Consider the following 20,237-nt stretch of genomic DNA (forward strand, 5'->3'; position numbering starts at 1 on the left):
ATGCGGCTCAATGTGGTGCCTTCCATAGTTCCAGTTACAGAAAGGTAGCCGTGTTGGTCTGCCATAGTCAAAACAAAAAAATTTTTTTCCTTCCAGTAGCACCTTAAAGACCAACTAAGTTAGTTCTTGGTATGAGCTTTCGTGTGCATGCAGGTGTATCTGAAGAAGTGTGCATGCACACGAAAGCTCATACCAAGAACTAACTTAGTTGGTCTTTAAGGTGCTACTGGAAGGAATTTTTTTTTTCAATTAATTGATTGTGATTTTATGTAAACTGTTATTTTTACAGTTGTTAGCCGCTCTGAGCCCGGCTTCGGCTGGGGAGGGCAGGATATAAATAAAATTTTATTATTATTATTATTATTACGCCACCCAGTGAATGCAATGCAAAGAAAGGGGAGGTGGATTGTTAACCTATTGGGAGATCGTGGGGCCCCAAGAGCAGCAGGAGAGACCCCCATCCCATTTATCATTTCACCCCATCCTTCCTTCCATCCTTCCTTCCATCCATCCTACAGATTTATTTATTTGATTTTCCATGTTAAAATTTACACTCATGCCACAACATATTATATAAAAAACAAGATTCCCAAGAATCTTCTGAACTTCCCTTCTTTCTTTCTTTCTTATGCGGGTGGAGGGAATTTGGAGCAGATACGCAGTGCCCTGGGAATTAGTTAGCTTTGCCACTTACTGCGCTCCCTCCCCTGAATCGGCGTTAAAAAGGGTCCCACCGGACACGCGGCTCGCTCGAGCGCACTTTCAGATGTGCAACCCCTGATGCGTGGAAGACGGGGGGGGGGAGACCTTTTGCCGCTGAACCCAAAGAGCGACTGGAAGCTGGAACCCCCATGGATCGAAGACAAGAGGCGCCAACTGAAAAAATAATAATAACAATAATAATAATTTATTATTTATACCTCGCCCACCTGGCTGGGTTTCCCCAGCCACTCTGGGCGGCTTCCAACAGAATATTAAAATACAGTGGTCTGTTAAACATTAAAAGCTTCCCTAAACAGGGCTGCCTTCAGATGTCTTCTAAAAGTCTGGTAGCTGTTTTTCTCTTTGACATCTGGTGGGAGGGCGTTCCACAGGGCGGGTGCCACCACCGAGAAGGCCCTCTGCCTGGTTCCCTGTAACTTGGCTTCTTGCAGGGAGGGAACCTCCAGAAGGCCCTCGGAGCTGGACCTCAGTGTCCGGGCTGAACGATGGGGGTGGAGACACTCCTTCAGGTATACTGGACCGAGGCCGTTTAGGGCTTTAAAGGTCAACACCAACACTTTGAATTGAACACACTTGTGTTGCTATGGCTATAGTTTATAGACCATGAGATAGCTCAGTCGGCAGAGCATCAAATTTTAGAATCCTAGAGTTGGAAGGGAACCCGGGGGTCATCTAGTCCAACCCCCCACAATGCAGGAAGAGGCAGCTGTCTCTTGAGACTCTTAATCTCAGGGTTGTGGGTTTGAGCCCCACGTTTGGCAAAAAGATCCCTGCATTGCAGGGCGTTGGATTAGAGGACCCTACAGTTCTGTGATTACAGAGTGAGGGTTAAAGGCCTTGGCTATGGACTTGGTGGAATCATAGAATCATAGAGTTGGAAGAGACCACAAGGGCCATCGAGTCCAACCCCCTGCCAAGCAGGAAACACCATCAGAGCACTCCTGACATATGGTTGTCAAGCCTCTGCTTAAAGACCTCCAAAGAAGGAGACTCCACCACACTCCTTGGCAGCAAATTCCACTGTCAAACAGTGAGGGGAAAGGCTGAGGGGAGGGGGAAGAGCTGTCGATTGGAGGTTTCCAATAAAATCAATCAATCAATCAATCAATCAATCAATCAATCCATGGCTTTCATATGGAAGAATCTCCCTCCAGTATTTGTTGTGGGACTTGGCATACAATTCACCGGCTTCTCCTTCCTTGGGAAGAGCTGTCTGCAAGTCAGACTCACCCTGGTTTCCTGCGGGAAAATCTTCCAGCCCTGACAATGCAATAATTCTGGTCTTGTAGTAAGGTTAAAGCTTATTGGGAAATGATACGTAATGAATTGAAAAGGATGTTCAAAATAACTTTTATTAAAAAAAACAAAACCCAGAAGCCTTTGTTTTGGGAATTATAGAGACAGAACTACATAAATTGTATAGAAATTTATTTATGTATGTGACTACAGCAGCAAGAGTGTTACTCGCCCCAAAATGGAAAGAAGCAGAAGTCCCGGAAAAAGAAGAGTAGATATAATAACTTATGGAATATGCAGAAATGGTGAAACTTACAGGAAGAATAAGAAATCAAGATAACAAACTTCTTATAAAAGATTGGAAATGGTTTATTGAATATTTATAGATCAATTGTAAACAGATAAAAACATTAGCAGGATTAATGTAACAACCTAATGTAATGTAAAAGAGTATATATTTACAGAAGATAAATAAATGCGCAAGTAAAATGAACTTGGAAGATGCAGAAGACATTAAAAAAAATAAGGGACCGCAGAAAGAGGGGAAGGAAGTCACAACCTGGAAATGTGAAATAGATTGTAAAACTAATAAAATGTATATATTTGAAAAAATATAAATAAACAAATAAGACAATGCAATAATTCTCTAACAAGACAATGTGTTGGCTTTGCAGGAATTGGTGTAACACCTCTGGTCAGCACAGTTTTTGAAGAAGAAGGAAGATTCGGAATCTTCTTTGGAGCCCAGATCAGTGATGGACAAGCAAGACTTAGCTGGGCCTACAAGAAGAAGAGTGTCTGATGACTTCAACATTGGGAACAGCAGGGAATTTTTGGAAAGAACCACGCAGGAGATCCTGGGCGAGGAGGATGCCCTCAGCTCAGATGTACAGCGCCAGCAGTTCAGGCATTTCTGCTACCAGGAGGCCAAAGGGCCCCGAGAGGTTTGCAACCGGCTCCACCGCCTTTGCCGTCAGTGGCTGAATCCAGAGCGACACACGAAAAATCAGATCCTGGACCTGGTGATCCTGGAGCAGTTCCTGGCTGTCCTCCCCCCGGAGATGGAGAACTGGGTGAGGGACTGTGGAGCGGAGACCAGCTATCAGGCGGTGGCTCTGGCTGAAGGTTTCCTCCTGAGCTGGGCAGAGGACCAGAAGCAGGAAGAGCAGCAGGTGAGAGCTTTATATCCTAATTTTTAGGGGGCAGGGGTGTGAGGGAGGGTACCCCATAATTGCTTTTGCCAGGAAAGAAATCACACATAGATTGCGAGTTTCCTTGGGCGTGGAGACTCCAGAATGTTTCTGTGTCATCTGGTGGAATTTTATTTCCTAGGCTTTGGATTTTGATGCTCAGTATTTGCTATCCGTCCGGGACACGGGTGGCGCTGTGGGTAAAAGCCTCAGCGCCTAGGGCTTGCCGATCGAAAGGTTGGCGGTTCGAATCCCCACGGCGGGGTGCGCTCCCGTTGTTCGGTCCCAGCGCCTGCCAACCTAGCAGTTCGAAAGCACCCCCGGGTGCAAGTAGATAAATAGGGACTGCTTACTAGCGGGAAGGTAAACGGCGTTTCTGTGTGCGGCTCTGGCTCGCCAGAGCAGCGATGTCACGCTGGCCACGTGACCCGGAAGTGTCTCCGGACAGCGCTGGCACCCGGCCTCTTGAGTGAGATGGGCACACAACCCTAGAGTCTGTCAAGACTGGCACATACGGGCAGGGGTACCTTTACCTTTACCTATTTGCTATCCAGGCAGCTCAGGAAATATTGGTGTCTTGATAAATATTGGTGTACCACCACTATTTAGTGATTGTTTGCATGATATATACAAAAGGTCGTTGAGTTTCTTTTTTTTCCTTTGGTGAGAGTTGTTTTGGGGCTTTTCTTGGATTTTTAAAGCATTTTTTAATACAGTGGAACCTTGGTCTTCGAACTCCTCCATAGTCGAATGTTTCAGTTCCTGAACGTCAAAAACCTGGAAGTAATTGCTCCGGTTTTCAAATGGTTTTCAATTAGAGTTTCCCTAATGTATTGAGGCTTCGGCTTTTCAGTTTTCGAACGTTTCAGAAGTCGAACGGTCTTCTGGAACGGATTACGTTTGGAAACCGAGATTCCACTGTATAAAAAAATCGCCGTGCTTGCCATACCCGTCCGGGTTTCCCTGGACATTTTGCCAGTTTAGCAAAAATCCGCCCGGACGTCATTTTGCAGCCCAATTCCAGGATGTATCTGGGAAAATCAGGATGTATGACAGCTCTGTAATACCCTGCTATTTGGGATGTTAATAATGTCAATAATAAGAATAATAATTCACGTATGAAAACCCCACTTTCCGTCATTTGCCAACCTTTTCTGAAAGCGTCCCAAGCCTTTTCCTCTGATACTCCTTTTCTAATCCTGCTCCCCATCCCTGTTTCTGGCAAAGGGCCTGTTATGTACTGAAGTTTTCACCCTGGGCCAGCAGGGGGATACTGTAGATAGTTCAGGTCCACATATGCAAATAAGGGATCCAAAGTGACGTTCAGTGATTGGATAGTTACAGAGAATGGTTACTGTTGTGTTCTAGTGGAGCTCTATATAAGCAGGCTGGCTGAACCCTTCAGTTCAGTTCTGTTCTGGCCTGTGAATAAACAAGAGCTGTTTGAAGAATCGCTGTGTCGTCTGATATATTCACCCACAACTTAACAGGGCCTGTTTGCAGAAGGGGCCGCTGGTTTCCCTGAGGCAGAGAAGACTCCTTTGGACACCAGAGGGAGTCCCCTGAGATGGGTGGTCGTGCAGGAGGGGGACAAAGGAGCCGCTATACCAGGTAAGGATTAACGGGGCAGGCCTTAACTTGGTCTGATCCGCTGCTATGCAATTAAGACAGGGCAGCCCAACCTCTCAGACTAAGTGGGCTGCAAGAATACTTTGGCATGACACAGGGAATGAAGACAAAATTTGATGCCCCCTCTCCAGGTGGTGCTGTGGGTTAAACCACAGAGCCTAGGGCTTGCCGATCAGAAGGTCGGCGGTTCGAATCCCCGCGACGGGGTGAGCTCCCGTTGCTCAGTCCCTGCTCCTGCCAACCTAGCAGTTCGAAAGCACGTCAAAGTGCAAGTAGATAAATAGGTACCGCTCTGGCGGGAAGGTAAATGGCATTTCCGTGCACTGCTCTGGTTCGCCAGAAGTGGCTTTGTCATGCTGGCCACATGACCTGGAAGCTGTACGCCGGCTCCCTTGGCCTATAGAGCGAGATGAGCGTCGCAACCCCAGAGTCGGCCACGACTGGACCTGCAAGACAGGGCCTGCAAGACAGAGCTGTTCCGCCTGGCCTTTGGTTTGGACTCAGTCTGACCCTTATGTTTCCCTCGCCTTCTGGTTTTGATCTATGGACTACTATTAAAATGAGGCTGCATTTTAAATTGTATTTTTAACCTGTATTTTAAATTGGTTCCCCCTCCCATTATGTTTTTATTGTAATTTTACTGGTATTAGCTGCCCTGAGCCCGGCTAATACCGGCGGGGGAGGGCGGGGTACAAATTAAAAATTGTTGTTGTTGTTGTTGATGTTATTCCACATGGAGGAAAACGCTTGATTTGTAAGTAATGGCCTACGAGGAGTGGAGATGAATAAAAAAAGGGGGGACCTAAACATTCTGAGTGTATAAAACGGGTGAGACAATCTGTAAACTTACCTGTAATGGTTATATGGGGTTGCTCGTGCGTAAGTTGCCGCCACTCCTGGCTAGGTAGCCTGGTTAAACCTTTCCTGGCTGAAACAAAACAAAAAAAATTTTTTTCCTTCCAGTAGCACCTTAAAGACCAACTAAGTTAGTTCTTGGTATGAGCTTTCATGTGCATGCACACTTCTTCAGATACCTGGCAAAGGGCCTGTTATGTACTGAAGTTTTCACCCTGGGCCAGCAGGGGGATACTGTAGATAGTTAAGGTCCACATATGCAAATAAGGGATCGAAAGTGACGTTCAGTGATTGGTATCTGAAGAAGTGTGCATGCACACGAAAGCTCATACCAAGAACTAACTTAGTTGGTCTTTAAGGTGCTACTGGAAGGAAAAAAATTTTTTTTGTTTTGTTTTGACTATGGCAGACCAACACGGCTACCTATCTGTAACTTTCCTGGCTGGACAGCCCTTCACTTCGTGGCTGTTCAGTCGCTAGCAGAATCCGTCAGTGGACGTTTCTTGAACTTCTTCCAGCAAAGAAGTTCTTTGATGCCAAGTCTACGCCTACTTTCCCTGCGCGGAAGTCTTCTGCGCAGGGTGGGTGTGGGTAGCGGAGGACCTGTGCTCTCCCCGCTGGTCTCCGGCGAAGAGTCCTGGAGCCCTCTCTCCGATTCCCCCCTCTGCCCCCCTTTATCCCTGGTGTTACGCTGATTTCCTTCCCCAGCTGATGAGTCCCCTCTCTCCCTGCTTGGCCCTTCTCCGGCATCGCTTGGGAGACCTGCCTCCACTTCTGGCTCCGATGTCAGTTCCCTGACATTACCTCAGTGTGTATTTTCAACATGTGGCTCTTGGCCTCTGAGGCATATGCCTGCTGATGTCTCTTTCCCCCTCCTTGTCTCTCGCAGGTGATGGAATGATGCTGGAAGGACCATCTCGGCTGCATCTTCCTTCTGGCAGAGGGGAAGCAGTTGCCATGGCAACAGATCAGGTAGGTGAAAAGAAGGGCTGGGGGGGGCAGTCCCTCTGCCCGCTGCCACCTCCCTGGGCCTGACCGAATCTCTCTCCTTCCCTTTGATTCTTCCTTTGACGAAGGCTGTGGGTGCCCATCATTAAGGTTTAAATCCTTATTTCATTTTTAGAAATAAAGTGATACGGGGTGGGGGGGGAGTTAAGGGGCGAAAAGAACCACGATGTGCGTAAGAAAGAGAAAAAAATGAGTTAAAAAAAAACAAAGTGCAAAAGCCTAATGTAATATACTCCCATACATTCTTATAGAAATTTATGCTGTAATAATAAAAAATTATTATCCTCTTTTCTTGCTTTTTTAAAATAATTTTTTATTAGTTTTACATAAAGTTGTACACAATAAACATAGCCATGCTGAGGAAAAAATAAAAAGAGCTTCTTTCTAACCTTCAGACCTCCTTCCCTCCCACCACGGGTGCCATTTCTTAAAAATAAAAATAAAAGAATTCCTGCATCATTTACTGTTATCTATCTGCGATATAATGATGGTAACCAAAGTTCATTTTACTTTACAAGTGTCACTGCATTCCTGCCAAGGATTTCAACTGCCTACAGTGGTCTTTCGAATATATTAAAAAGCTTATTCCAGTCTTCTGAAAATACCGTATTTTTCGCTCTATAACAAGCACCCAACCATAACACGCAGGTAGTTTTTAGAAGAGGAAAATCTGTAGGCATGCCACCCGTAGGCATTCCCTCCATAACACGCACAGACATTTCCCCTTACTTTCTAGGAGGAAAAAAGTGAGTGTTATGGTGCAAAAAATACGGTACTTGGTCTTCCTGGTTTGTGATCTGTCCCGTCACGTTTTGCCATTTCTGCATATTCCATCGCCCAGTCTTCTCTGGGCGATACTTCTCCTTCTTTCCATCTCTGGGCCAGAAGCATCATCCTAATACTACTACTAGTACTACTACTACTACTACTAATTTATTATTTAAACCCCGCCCACCTGGCTGGGTTTCCCCAGCCACTCTGGGCGGCTTCCAACAGAATATTAAAATACAATAGTCTATTAAACATTAAAAGCTTCCCTAAACAGGGCTGCCTTCAGATGTCTTCTAAAAGTCTGGTAGTTGTTCTTCTCTTTGACATCTGATGGGAGGGCGTTCCACAGGGCGGGTGCCACTACCGAGAAGGCCCTCTGCCTGCTTCCCTGTAACTTGGCTTCTCGCAGGGAGGGAACCACCAGAAGCCCTCAGAGCTGGACCTCAGTGTCCGGGCAGAACGATGGGGGTGGAGACACTCCTTCAGGTATACTGGGCCATGGCCGTTTAGGGCTTTAAAGGTCAGCACCAACACTTTGAATTGTGCTTGGAAACGTACTGGGAGCCAGTGTAGGTCTTTCAAGACTGGTGTTATGTGGTCTCGGTGGCCACTCCCAGTCACCAGTCTAGTTGCCGCATTCAGGATTAGTTGTAGTTTCCGGGTCACCTTCAAAGGTAGCCCCACGTAGAGGGCATTGCAGTAGTCCAAGCGGGAGATAACCAGAACATGCACCACTCTGGCAAGGCAGTCCACGGGCATACATTGATATTAATAGCCTGCTACTTCCTGTATGAACTCATATTCCAAATGTTGTCAGATTTTATCCTGGTTTAAAATCCTGGACAATAAGACCTGTCCACCTTTCCTTTGTCTAGCCTTCTGGATTTTGCTGGTAGATCATGTTTAAAGGTAAAGGGACCCCTGACCATTAGTTCCAGTCGTGGCCGACTCTGGGGTTGCGGCGCTCGTCTCACTTTACTGGCCGAGGGAGCCGGCGTACAGCTTCCAGGTCATGTGGCCAGCATGACTAAGCCGCTTCTGGCAAACCAGAACAGCGCACGGAAACACCACTTACCTTCTGGCTATTTATCTACTTGCACTTTGAGGTGCTTCCGAACTGCTAGGTTGGCAGCAGCTGGGACCGAGCAACGGGAGCTCACCCCGTCGCAGGGATTCGAACCACCGACCTTCTGATCGGCAAGCCCTGGGCTCTGTGGTTTAGACCACAGCGCCACCCGTGTCCCAGATCATGTTTATGTTCCCTTTAAAGAGGAACATGTTAATCTTTCTCTTTTAGGGTCCCGTGTCGTTCCAGGATGTGGCTGTGCATTTCACTGAGGAGGAATGGGCTCTGCTGGATCCTGACCAGAGAGGGCTGCACAAGGAAGTCATGGAGGAAAACTGTAAGGTTGTCACTTCCCTCGGTGAGGCTCCGTGTTTCTCTCGTGTTTCTGGGGTGATCCTGAAGCCACACAGGGTTTGGCTTGGCTTTTATTATCTATTTTGTGTTCTTATTTTGTATTTTAATATCATAGCTGTCAGTGTTTCCCTTTTTTTAAGGGAAATTCCATTATTCCGAATAGGATTTCTCACAAGAAAAGGGAAAAGTTGACAGTTATGTTTAATATTATGGAACTCCTGAAGAGCTTTGGGTAAAGGGCGCTATTCAAATTTTAATAAGTAAGTACAGTCGTACCTTGGTTTTCAAACAGAATGCATTCCGGAAGTCTGTTCAACTTCCGAAACGTTTGGAAACCAAGGCGCGGCTTCTGATCAGCAGCAGGGGCGTCCTGCAGCCGATCTGAAGCTGCAGAAATTCCGCCGGGCGTTCAGCTTCCAAGGCAAAGTTCAACATTGTTTGTGAACTAAGCTGTTTGAAAACCAAGGTACGACTGTAAATAAATAAAAATTCAGATGTTGCTGGATTTCACCTCCTGCCATCCCAGACTATTGATCCTTTTAACTTTTTTGTCGTTTTATTGTTATGGCTTTGTTTTCATTTCTGCAAACCGTTTTGATATATCTTTTTTAAGGATACTGCACTATATAAATATAGATAAATAAATCTATATAAAATCTGTTTTAAAGTCCTTAAATGACTTTTAAAGGACTTAAAGGAAATGGCCAAAATTTTATTTATTTATTTATTTATTTATTTATTTATTCATTCATTCATTCATTCATTCATTCATTCTAGAAATTGTAAAACAATAACAGAAGCAGCAACAACAACAACAGCAACAACCCATGAACATCAACATAAACTAACAGATTTATGCCCCAACCTCATGCCCCACCCTGCTCCACTGCTGGCATATATAAATGCTAAAATTCAAACTTTATACATCAGTTTTTCTATAGTTCTGTAATTCCACCTTTCCATATAAATGAAAAGCCTAATTGAATTCTTTTTTTAAAAATATTGCAAAACGGAGATTTTTTTAGATAGGATTATATATATCGGAATATATATATAAAACCCATAGTTGCAAAACAACATCAGAAACGACATTCTGTTTTGTAAATTACCATCCTATCTTGCTTCAGATGTTTCAAGCACTGGAATATATACTATGTGATTTGGGGCTCCATTTCTATCTCGGTCTCTTTCCTGTTTTCATTGCAGCAGGTGGAAAGGGTTTTCAGTGTGATTCCAGCCCCACCACGCCTCAAAGGACGCCTACAAATGACAAACCATATCAGTGCCAGGAATGTGGAAAGAGCTTCGCTCACAAGTGGGTTCTCACTAATCATCAAAGAATTCACACAGGGGAGAAACCATACAAATGCTTGGAGTGTGGAAAGTGCTTCACTCGGAAGGTGAACCTCATCCCTCATCAGAGAATCCACACAGGGGAGAAACCATACCAGTGCTTGGAATGTGGAAAGACCTTCAGGCAGAAGAGATATCTCACTTCACATCAAACCATTCACACAGGACAGAAATTATTTCAGTGCTTGGAGTGCGGAAAGAGCTTCAGGCACAATATAACTCTAACGAATCATCAAAAATTTCACACGGGAGAGACGCCTTATCAATGCTTAGAGTGCGGAAAGAGCTTCATCAGTATTTCCCACCTTACATCCCACCAAACACTTCACACAGGGGAGAAACCATATCAGTGCCCCGAGTGCGAGAAACGCTTCACTCAGAAGAGTCACTTGACCTCTCACCAAACAATTCACACAGGGGAGACGCCATATAAATGTTCGGAGTGTGGGAAGTCCTTCCGTCTCAGCAGATACCTCACTTCTCATCAGAGAATCCACACAGGGGAGAAACCTTATCGGTGCTCAGAGTGTGGAAAGAGCTTTGGTGAAAAGAAGACTTTAGCTTCTCATCAAAAGAATTCACACCCTGGGGAAACAGTGTAATTGATTAGAGAGTGGAAAATACTTCTGTCTGAACAGTAATCTCATCATTTGTAGACTGTCACCGTTGGAGGTACAATAAAAAGTTATTTACAAAAACAACACCCCAAAAACCAATGATCTCATAATTCACCAAGCAGAATCCATATCAACATCACCTCAGCATTACTGCACACCTTCAACATCATCGAAGAATCTACACAGGGAAGAGACTAATCCTTTATTCAGAAGATGCACCTCACTCTTCTGCACTCAGGAAAAACTGTAGAACGAGATTCTATCACTCACTGTAGAAATGAATGCCAAGCAAGGAGTCCTATTAATGTGCTGACAACAAAGAAACCTGTTTTTAAAATTTGATTTCCACTTGCTTTAGTAACATAGAGAGAAATTACAGCCTATAGGTAATTGAATGGTGGTCCAAAATGTGGTATAAATCGTGACAGGGGACAGCTCCTGCTAGGCTTCCACTCGTCCCCGCACAATGTCCCGCCAAAGTCTTTTTGGGAATTTAAGGTCACCTTCCGAGGTGGGATATGAGTAGCACCTAAGCAGGAATGCTGTTTGCTCAGGTGAGTTTGTCTCAAACACAGATACACCCACGCTGTTTGGTTTGAGTAAAAATTGACTCCTGAAAGCCCAAGGGAACAGAATCCAAATACACTCTGTATGCTAAGGGGCTTATTCACAGAAATTGAATATTGCCTCTTTTATCCATAACTTTTTACAGTGTCTGAGGAAAAGCTGAGTTCACTTTTGATATGTACAGTACTATAAGACCGGCGTGGGTGGCGCTGTGGTCTAAACTACAGAGCCTAGGGCTTGCCAATCAAAAGGTCGGTGGTTCAAATTCCCGCGACGACAGGGTGAGCTCCTGTTGCTCGGTCCCTGCTCCTGCCAACCTAGCAGTTCGAAAGCATGTCAAAGTGCAAGTAGATAAATAGGGACCGCTCCGGTGGGGAAGGTAAACGGCGTTTCCGTGCGCTGCTCTGGTTCGCTTAGTCATGCTGGCCACATGACCTGGAAACTCTACGGACAAATGCCGGCTCCCTCGGCCTATAGAGCGAGATGAGTGCGCAACCCCAGAGCTGTCTGTGACTGGACCTAACGGTCAGGGGTACCTTTACCTTTCTAAGAACGACAACCGACCTCAGCAGAGCCAGCAGGGGAATTTTTATTTTTTTTGCTTGAGGCAGAATAGGAAATGGGGGCCCGCTCCCTAAGTCAAAGTGTGGAATATCCAAAGCTAGGGAAGTTATTCTGGTCCCCCAGGCACAAGATCCTACAAGTGTCTCTTCCCCCTACATGACCATACATTTGCTGCCTTGTCAATGATGCCCCAAATCATCAATTCCTGCCCAACCGTCCAATGGTAGGGCTGGTCCTGCCCATCATGTTCTTCCCCCCATTTGCCATTCCATCAGGCTAGACTGGAGAGAATAGGCTTCCTATTGGCTCAGCTTTTGGCACTGGTCATTACAAGGAGAGTGCAATTATGCTTGAATGTGCTTTTCTCCTCCTCCCTCCTGATCCTTTTTCTTTTTGTGTTGTGTCTTTTAGATTGTTAGCCTGAGTGCAAGGACTGTTTGAGAGCAGGGTAAAAATAATGCTTTAGATAAGCAAGTAAAAATAAAAATAAACGGTGTACATTATGCATGCGTATATTAGCAATTGGTTTTCTCGAAACCTGTTTGATCTCTTAGCCCATTTCCCTTTGCCAACGATTCGAAAGGTAAAAAAATTGTGCACATGCACATTTCTTCAGATACCAAATATCTGAAGAAGTGTGCATGCACACGAAAGCTTATGCCAAGAACAAACTTATATATATATCATATATATATATATATCATATTTTTTGCTCTATAGGACGCACCTTTTTCCCCTCCAAAAATTAAGGGGAAATGTGTGTGTGTCCTATGGAGCGAATACAGGCTCCTTGGCTTCAGCGATAGCAACGCGAAGCCTCCGAAGCGCAGAGGGAGCGCTCCCTCCGCGCTCCAGAGGCTTCGCATTGCTTTTGCTGAAGCCTGGAGAGCGAGAGGGGTCCCTGCGCACTGACCCCTCTCGCTTTCCAGGCTTCAGGGATAGCCGCCTGGAGCCTTTGGAGCGCAGTGGGAGCTCCCGCTGCGCTCTGGAGGCTTCGGGTTCCTTTTGCTGAAGCCGGGAGAGCAAGACTTTCCTGGCTTCAGCAGAAGGAACCCGAAGCCTGCGGAGCGCAGCGGGAACTCGCACTGCGCTCCAAAGGCTTCAGGGATCTTTGAGGCTGGCGGTGGGGGAAAGCAGCGCTTCCCCACCACCACCAGCCCTACAAGCTCGAGGGGCAGTGCGAAGGCTGCGCGCAGCCTTTCTGCTGCTCCCCGACCTGCTCTTTGGGACTGGCGGTGGGGGAAAGCAGCAAAAGGAACCTGAAGCCTCTGGAGCGCAGAGGCTTCAGGTTGCCTTCACTGAAGGTGACTGAATGCACCTTGAACGCACTGAACACATCTTGATTTAGAGGGGAAGAACAAGAAAAAAAAATTCTCCCCCTCTCTGCGCAGTGCCCCTTCAGCGAAGCGACAGGAGAAATGGAAGGGGCTCCGTTTCTCCTGACGCTTCGCTGAAGGGACGCTGAGCAGAGAGGGGGAGAATTTTTTTTTCTTGTTCTCCCCCTCTAAAACAAGGTGCGTCCTATAGAGCGAAAAATACAGTATACATTTCGACTGCTTCAGACCAACATGTCTACTTACCTGAATCTCGATCCGAAAGGGTAGAGATAGCCTGGTTAATATTCAGACCAGGCTGGAGGATCACTTAGCATTTCTTATTTATCCCTATTAAATGACCCTATGTGATTATTGCCCGTGAGATCTTCGGTTCAATATATTCCACAGTTTCTCCGTTTTTCAAATCAAATGTTTGAAAGGATTGGTTCTCCGGTGGCTGACTGATCCGCTCGGGTGGATGGATGCACATAGACCCCAATGGGGTCTGAACTAGTGGCAGTGATTGCTGGCCATTTAGGGAAGTGGATCTGACTTGGCATGATATGGCATCTTCCTGAGCTCCTGATGTTGGAAGACCCCAAGGGAGACAAAAGCCCTTTTGACAGCACAGAGTTGAGGTCATTCGCTCCCAATAGAGGAGGATTTCCCAAACTTGAGCCTCCAGCTGTTTCTGGACTACAGTTCCCATCATCCCTTACTGCTGGTCCCTCTAATTAGGGACGATGGGAGTTATGGTCCAAACAGCTAGAGGAGACCCAAGTTTGGGGAAACCCTGCACTAGATGCAGGAAGGGACAACAACAACAAAACAACAATTTATTTATACCCCACCAACTGGCTGGGTTTCCCCAGCCCAACACATTAAAAACACAATAAAACATCAAACATTAAAAACTTCCCTAAACAGGGCTGCCTTCAGATGTCTTCTAAAAGTCAGATAGTTGTTTATCTCCTTGACATCTGGTGGGAGGGCGTTCCACGGGGCAGGCACCACTACCAAGAAGGCCCTCTGTCTGGTTCCCTGTTACCTCACTTCTCACAATGAGGAAACCTCCAGAAGGCCCTCAGAGCTGGACCTCAGTGTCCGGGCTGGACGATGGGGGTGGAGACGCTCCTTCAGGTATTCAATAAGTTAATGCAGGTGAAATGAAGGCTACCAGTGGCTACAGATGGGCAGCATTTAAATAAAGTTATTATTGCTGTTATTATGACTACTACTATAACCACAAGGGCTGAGCTCTGCTGCTCCACTGTGCCAGGGCTTCTTTTCCTCCCCACAGGAATTTTTATTAACGTTTTCACAATAAAATAAAATTCTATCTAGAAAAAATGACATCGAAAAGAAAGAACAAAAGTGAAGAGAGGAATGCAAAGGATTGAAGAAAAAAGAGAAGAAAGACAATAATAATAATAATAATAATAATAATAATAATAATAATAATAATATATTTATACCCCGCCCATCTGGCTGGGTTTCCCCAGCCACTCTGGGCAGCTTCCAACAAAACACTGAAATACAATAACCTATTAGACATTAAAAGCTTCCCTAAACAGGGCTGCCTTCAGATGTCTTCTAAAAGTTTGGTGGTAGTTTTTCTCTTTGACATCTGGTGGGAGGGTGTTATTATTTAGATATAATAAAACAAATATAATATAATATAATATAATATAATATAATATAATATAATATAATATTTTTTGTGTGTGTATTCCTCTATGTGTTTGTTTTATTATTTCTAGAGGGATACACCCACCCACCCAAATTATTATATTGTATTATATTATATTGTATTGTATTATATTATATTATATTATATTATATTATATTATATTATATTATATTATATTATATTATATTATATTATATTATATTATATGTGTTTGTTTTATTATTTCTAGAGGGGGATCTCTCTCTCTCCCCCTCTATTTTAATTAAACCCTGCGCAATGGCTTCTGTAGAGTTAAAACGAGGCGGCCTTCGTTTCCTAGAGAGGACATGAATGTGGCGAGGGAGGGAGGTGCGGGGTCGCGAGGTCCGCCAGAACCAACGCTCTTCCCTCCTGCCCAGCCCCCAGTGCGCATGCCTGGTCCTTCCCGCGGCTTTTTCTGCCTCTGCCCGAGGGGCTTCGGGGACCTGGTGAGCTCCCGCAGACCCACCTCTGGCCCCGGTGCATGTGGGTGCAGGGGAGCCCCCAGGGCTGCAGGGAGGAGGGGGCATAGGGAGAAGGGGGGCAGGAGAGGAGACCCCCTGGGTGGGGAGATGGGCAGACCCCCAGCACCAGGCAGGCGCTGAATGGAGGGGGAGAAGGGTCCTTGGTTTATTGGGGCTCCCCCAATAAAATATTTCATAGAATTGTAGGCATGGAAAGGGACCCAGGGGAACAACGCAACAATAACAAAAATAATAGTAGGTAAAGAAGATCGCATTGGTGGAGGGAAGTACTGGGCTGTGGGGCAGGGAGGTGAAAGGGTTAATTGAAATTGCTAAGGATTGGTATAGGATTTAAGAGATTTAAATTTTAATAAAGATTCTACAGTGTTACATACGCTTCAGGTTACAGACTCCGCTAACCCAGAAATAGTGCTTCAGGTTAAGAACTTTGCTTCAGGATGAGAACAGAAATCGTGCTCCGGTGGCAGCAGGAGGCCCCATTAGCTAAAGTGGTGCTTCAGGTTAAGAACAGTTTCAGGTTAAGAACAGACCTCTGGAACGAATTAAGTGCTTAACCTGAGGTACCACTGTATAAGGAAATCAGATAGCAGCAAGAAATATCAAGTAAACGTATCGGAGAGGAGATCAGTGTACAGTGGTACCTCAGGTTACAGACGCTTCAGGTTACAGACTCCGCTAACCCAGAAATAGTACCTCGGGTTAAGAACTTTGCTTCAGGATGAGAACAAAAATCGTGCTCCGGTGGCGTGGTGGCAGCGGGAGGCCCCATTAGCTAAAGTGATGCTTCAGGTTAAGAACAGTTTCAGGTTAAGAACGGACCTCCAGAACGAATTAAGTTCTTAACCTGAGGTACCACTGTAAATGAAAACATGAGACTTATGGTTTTTTACATATGATTTTATTTTGGAGTTGTCTGTTTATTTTGGAGTTGATTGTTGTAAAGAATGTATATTATGTGACTACAATAATAAAGGATTTTTTTAAAAAAAGGAAAGGGACCCAGGGGTCATCTAGTCCAACCCCCTGCAATACAGGAATAAACTCAGCTAAAGCATCCATGACAGGTTGCCATCCAATCTCTGCTTGAAAAACCTCCAAGGAAGGAAAGTCCGCCACCCTCTGAGGGAGACCGTTTCACTGTCAAACAGCTTTTTGCTGTCAGAATGTTTTTCTGGCATTGCCATTCAAATTGTGTCGATTAATAATAATAATAATAATAATAATAATAATAATAATAATAATAATAAATTTTATTTATACCTTGCCCTCCCCGGCCAGGCCAGCTGACACCAATAAAATCACAGTAAAAACATAATTGGGGGCGGGGGAGACCAATTTAAATACAGGTTAAAATGCATTTTAAAATGCAGCCTCATTTTAAAAGTAGCCAATAGATCAAGACCGTAAGGGCAGGGCAACATAATGGTCAGACTGAGTCCAAACCAAAGGCCAGTGGGGTGGGGCTCACCTGCTCAAACCCCAATATTTTATTCTAGTTGGCACCCCTGGCAGTTGATTCACCTGGGTACCACCTCCCTACAATACCCACACCAGAAAGCCAAGCTGCTTTCTCTCTTCCAAGAAGTCTGGAAGCCTCTTCAATATGCACTGTGGAATCACAGACTTGCAGAATTGGAAGTCATCTAGTCCAACCCTCTGCAATGCAGGATTCTTTTGCCCAACGTGGGGCTTGAACCCACAACCCTGAGATTAAGAGGAATAATTTGCTAACAGAACTGTGTGTTGGATTTGCAGGACTTGGAAGCACCTCTGGGAGTTGCCCTGAGAGAAAATTAGCAATAAAGGGACAAGTCCCTTTGAATCCTTTGGGGGCCTTCCAGCAACATAGATCAATGATGGAAGAAGATTCAGCTGAACCTGAAGCAGGAAGGGGCCCCCAAACCACCAAGACTGGGAGCAGTGAGGAATTCTGGGGGGAAACCACAGAGAAGAGATTGAGGGAAGAGGACACCCTCAGCTCAAATGTGCAGCAGCAGCAGTTCAGGCAATTCCACTACACAGAGGCCAAGGGTCCCCGAGAGGTTTGCAGCCGACTCCACCGTCTCTGCCGTGAGTGGCTGAAGCCAGAACTTCACACAAAATCTCAGATCCTGGACCTGGTGATCCTGGAGCAGTTCCTGGCTGTCCTCCCTCCGGAGATGGAAAACTGGGTGAGGGAATGTGGAGCAGAGACCAGTTCCCAGGCGGTGGCCCTGGCCGAAGGTTTCCTCCTGAGTCGGGCAGAGGAGAAGAAGCAGGAAGAGCGGCAGGTAAGAAAATTTAATTCTAGGGCTAAGAATTCCAGGGAAGATATGCTTTTATGTACTGAGCTGAATCCTAGAACAATGGGATCCGGAATGCAGCAGTCTGATTGGTCCGCAGGAGCCACCCAATCCAGCTCCAGGTGGAAGTGAATCAGCGACCTGATTGGCCTGCAGGAGCAGCCAATCAGGCTTCTGGAGGAGGTGAATCCGCAATCTGATTGGACAACAGGAGCAGCCCGGAATTAGCCAGGCACCCAGGGCCCATTGTGTAAATAATATATATATAGCTAGACGTTTTGGGGAAAATTTCATTCATTGCTACTATGAGCTGGAATAAAGAGCATGAAATTCACACTCGACTCCAAGTATATTTCATATGCTTAATTGATTTTATTAATTGCCCAACTCATTTTGTTTTTGTTTTCCCCCAAATAATAATTCCCCCCCCCACAAACACACTATAAATAAAGTGGTCAGTTATCCCCACTATAAATAAAGTGGCCACTATAAATAAAATGGTCAGTAGAGATCATGTTGATAAGGCAACTCACTTTGTGAGTTTGTCCAAATCCCTTTTCTGTTTCTTAACCCCAATCCCTCTTTCGATCTTCCTTGCTGTTTCAGGTAAATGGTATGTCATCAGAAGGGACCAACAGTTTCCATGTGGCAGAGAAGACTCTCTTGGACGCCGGAGAGCATTCGCTGAGACAAGGGACAGCCCAGGAGGAGGACAGAGGGGCCTCCTTGCTGGGTAAAGATTAACCTCCTCTTTATTGTTGATGCAAGGAATTAATGGGATTCTTTTAGGTTCTGCTGAATCTTAGGGAGGCAGGACACTTTCGTCCTATTAAACAATACAGTGGTGCCCCGCAAGACGAATGCCTCGCAAGACGGAAAACCCGCTAGACGAAAGGGTTTTCCGTTTTTGAGCTGCTTCGCAAGACGATTTTCCCTATGGGCTTGCTTCGCAAGACGAAAACGTCTTGCAAGTCTTGCGATTTTTTTCGCCCCCCCCTTTTTCTAAGCCGCTAAGCCTTTAATAGCCGCTAAACTGCTAATAGCGCTAATCCGCTAAGCCGCTAATAGGGTTGCTTAGCAAGACGAAAAAACCGCTAGACGAAGAGACTTGCGGAATGGGTTATTTTCGTCTTGCGAGGCACCACTGTAGGTTTATTTTAATAGAACTGAAATATAAATTGCACAATAATGTCCACACTATAAATGTTATGTGAGACATTTTGTAACGTCAAGGTGTACTTAAGATTTGTGTCACTAAACCTCCGAGAAAATTTTTTGCTACTGACCGATGGGTTTTTTAAAAATTATTATTATTATTTATACTTTTCAGGTTTACACATTTCACTGATTTTACAATCATTTAAATTTCAAAACTTGATTTCCTTCCCCCTCTTTCTGCAGTTCCTTAAATTTATTTTTTAATATCTTCTGCATATCCTAATTAAGTTAATTCGCTCATTTATTCATCTTCTTTAAATATATACTCTTATTAAAATAATCCTGCCAATGTTTTTATCTCTTTACAATCTATCTGCAAATATTCAATAAACCAATGCCATTTTTTTAAAATAAAAAGTTTGTTATCTTGATGTCTTATTCTTTCTGTAAGTTTCTCCATTTCTGCATATTCCATAAGTTTATGTATCCATTCTTCCTTTGCTGGGACTTCTGCTTCTTTCCATTTGGGGGCAAGTAAAATTATTGTTCTCGAAGCTACAAACATGAATCTGACCAAACTGCGGGAGGCAGTGGAAGACAGGAGTGCCTGGCGTGCTCTGGTCCATGGGGTCACCAAGAGTCGGACACGACTAAACGACTAAACAACAACAACAACAAAATTCTTGCCTCTGTAGCCACATACATGAAGAAATTTCAACACAGTTTAGGTAGTTCTGTCCCTATAATTCCCAAGAGAAAAGCTTCTGCTTTTCTGTTATTTTAAACATTCTTTTCATTTCATTATATATCATTTCCCAGTAAGCCTTAAACCTTACTACAAAATCAATGGATTTTTTGTCCTGATCTCAGGGATCTTCTTGTGGAATGGAATGGTGCCGGCAGTATCTACTCAGCCATCTCTTCTTGGTGCTGGAGGGGAAACGGCTGTTGTGACACCTGGCCAGGTACGGAGACGGACCGCTGGGAAGAGAGTCTAGGGGCTGTCTTTCCCTTCCTCACCTCCTTGGGTGCAAAGAATTCCTCCTTCCTTTCTTCCTGCCAAAGCTGCCCACTAGGAAGACCGGGGAAGCCACTCAATACAGTTTACGTTCTACAGGATAATAATAGCATCATAGAATTGTAGAGTTGGAAGGGACCTGAGGCTCATCTGGTCCAACCCCAGGAAGATGCAGCCATCCCAGCCTCCTTTCCTTGACTAGCGTGATAAGAATTTTAAGGTCTTAGATATATAATAAATGTACAGGAAGACCGACCTGAAACCATTTTTGATTCCCAAACTGACCAAATGTTTTCCCTGCAAGGAGGGAGGGGGGTCAGAGAGCCTTCCTGAAGGA

At 45.0% G+C, this 20,237-nt stretch overlaps 2 protein-coding genes across 2 annotated transcripts in view; one reads left to right on the plus strand and one right to left on the minus strand.

Moving 5' to 3' along the window:
• LOC128408827 (uncharacterized) overlaps positions 1–20,237 on the minus strand; it is a 282,229-nt gene that overhangs the window by 93,374 nt on the left and 168,618 nt on the right. The window lies entirely within an intron of this gene.
• LOC128409626 (uncharacterized) overlaps positions 1–20,237 on the plus strand; it is a 62,513-nt gene that overhangs the window by 12,106 nt on the left and 30,170 nt on the right. Inside the window, exons 3-10 of the mRNA XM_053380190.1 lie at positions 4,640–4,760; positions 6,523–6,605; positions 8,710–8,836; positions 10,039–10,781; positions 15,259–15,406; positions 17,198–17,712; positions 18,331–18,457; positions 19,753–19,847. Coding sequence (XP_053236165.1) covers positions 4,640–4,760; positions 6,523–6,605; positions 8,710–8,836; positions 10,039–10,781; positions 15,259–15,406; positions 17,198–17,712; positions 18,331–18,457; positions 19,753–19,847 — 1,959 coding nt within the window. The remainder of the gene's footprint in view (positions 1–4,639; positions 4,761–6,522; positions 6,606–8,709; positions 8,837–10,038; positions 10,782–15,258; positions 15,407–17,197; positions 17,713–18,330; positions 18,458–19,752; positions 19,848–20,237) is intronic.

Source organism: Podarcis raffonei, chromosome 2 (genome assembly GCF_027172205.1).
Source record: "Podarcis raffonei isolate rPodRaf1 chromosome 2, rPodRaf1.pri, whole genome shotgun sequence".
NCBI classification, from domain to species: Eukaryota; Metazoa; Chordata; class Lepidosauria; order Squamata; family Lacertidae; genus Podarcis; species Podarcis raffonei.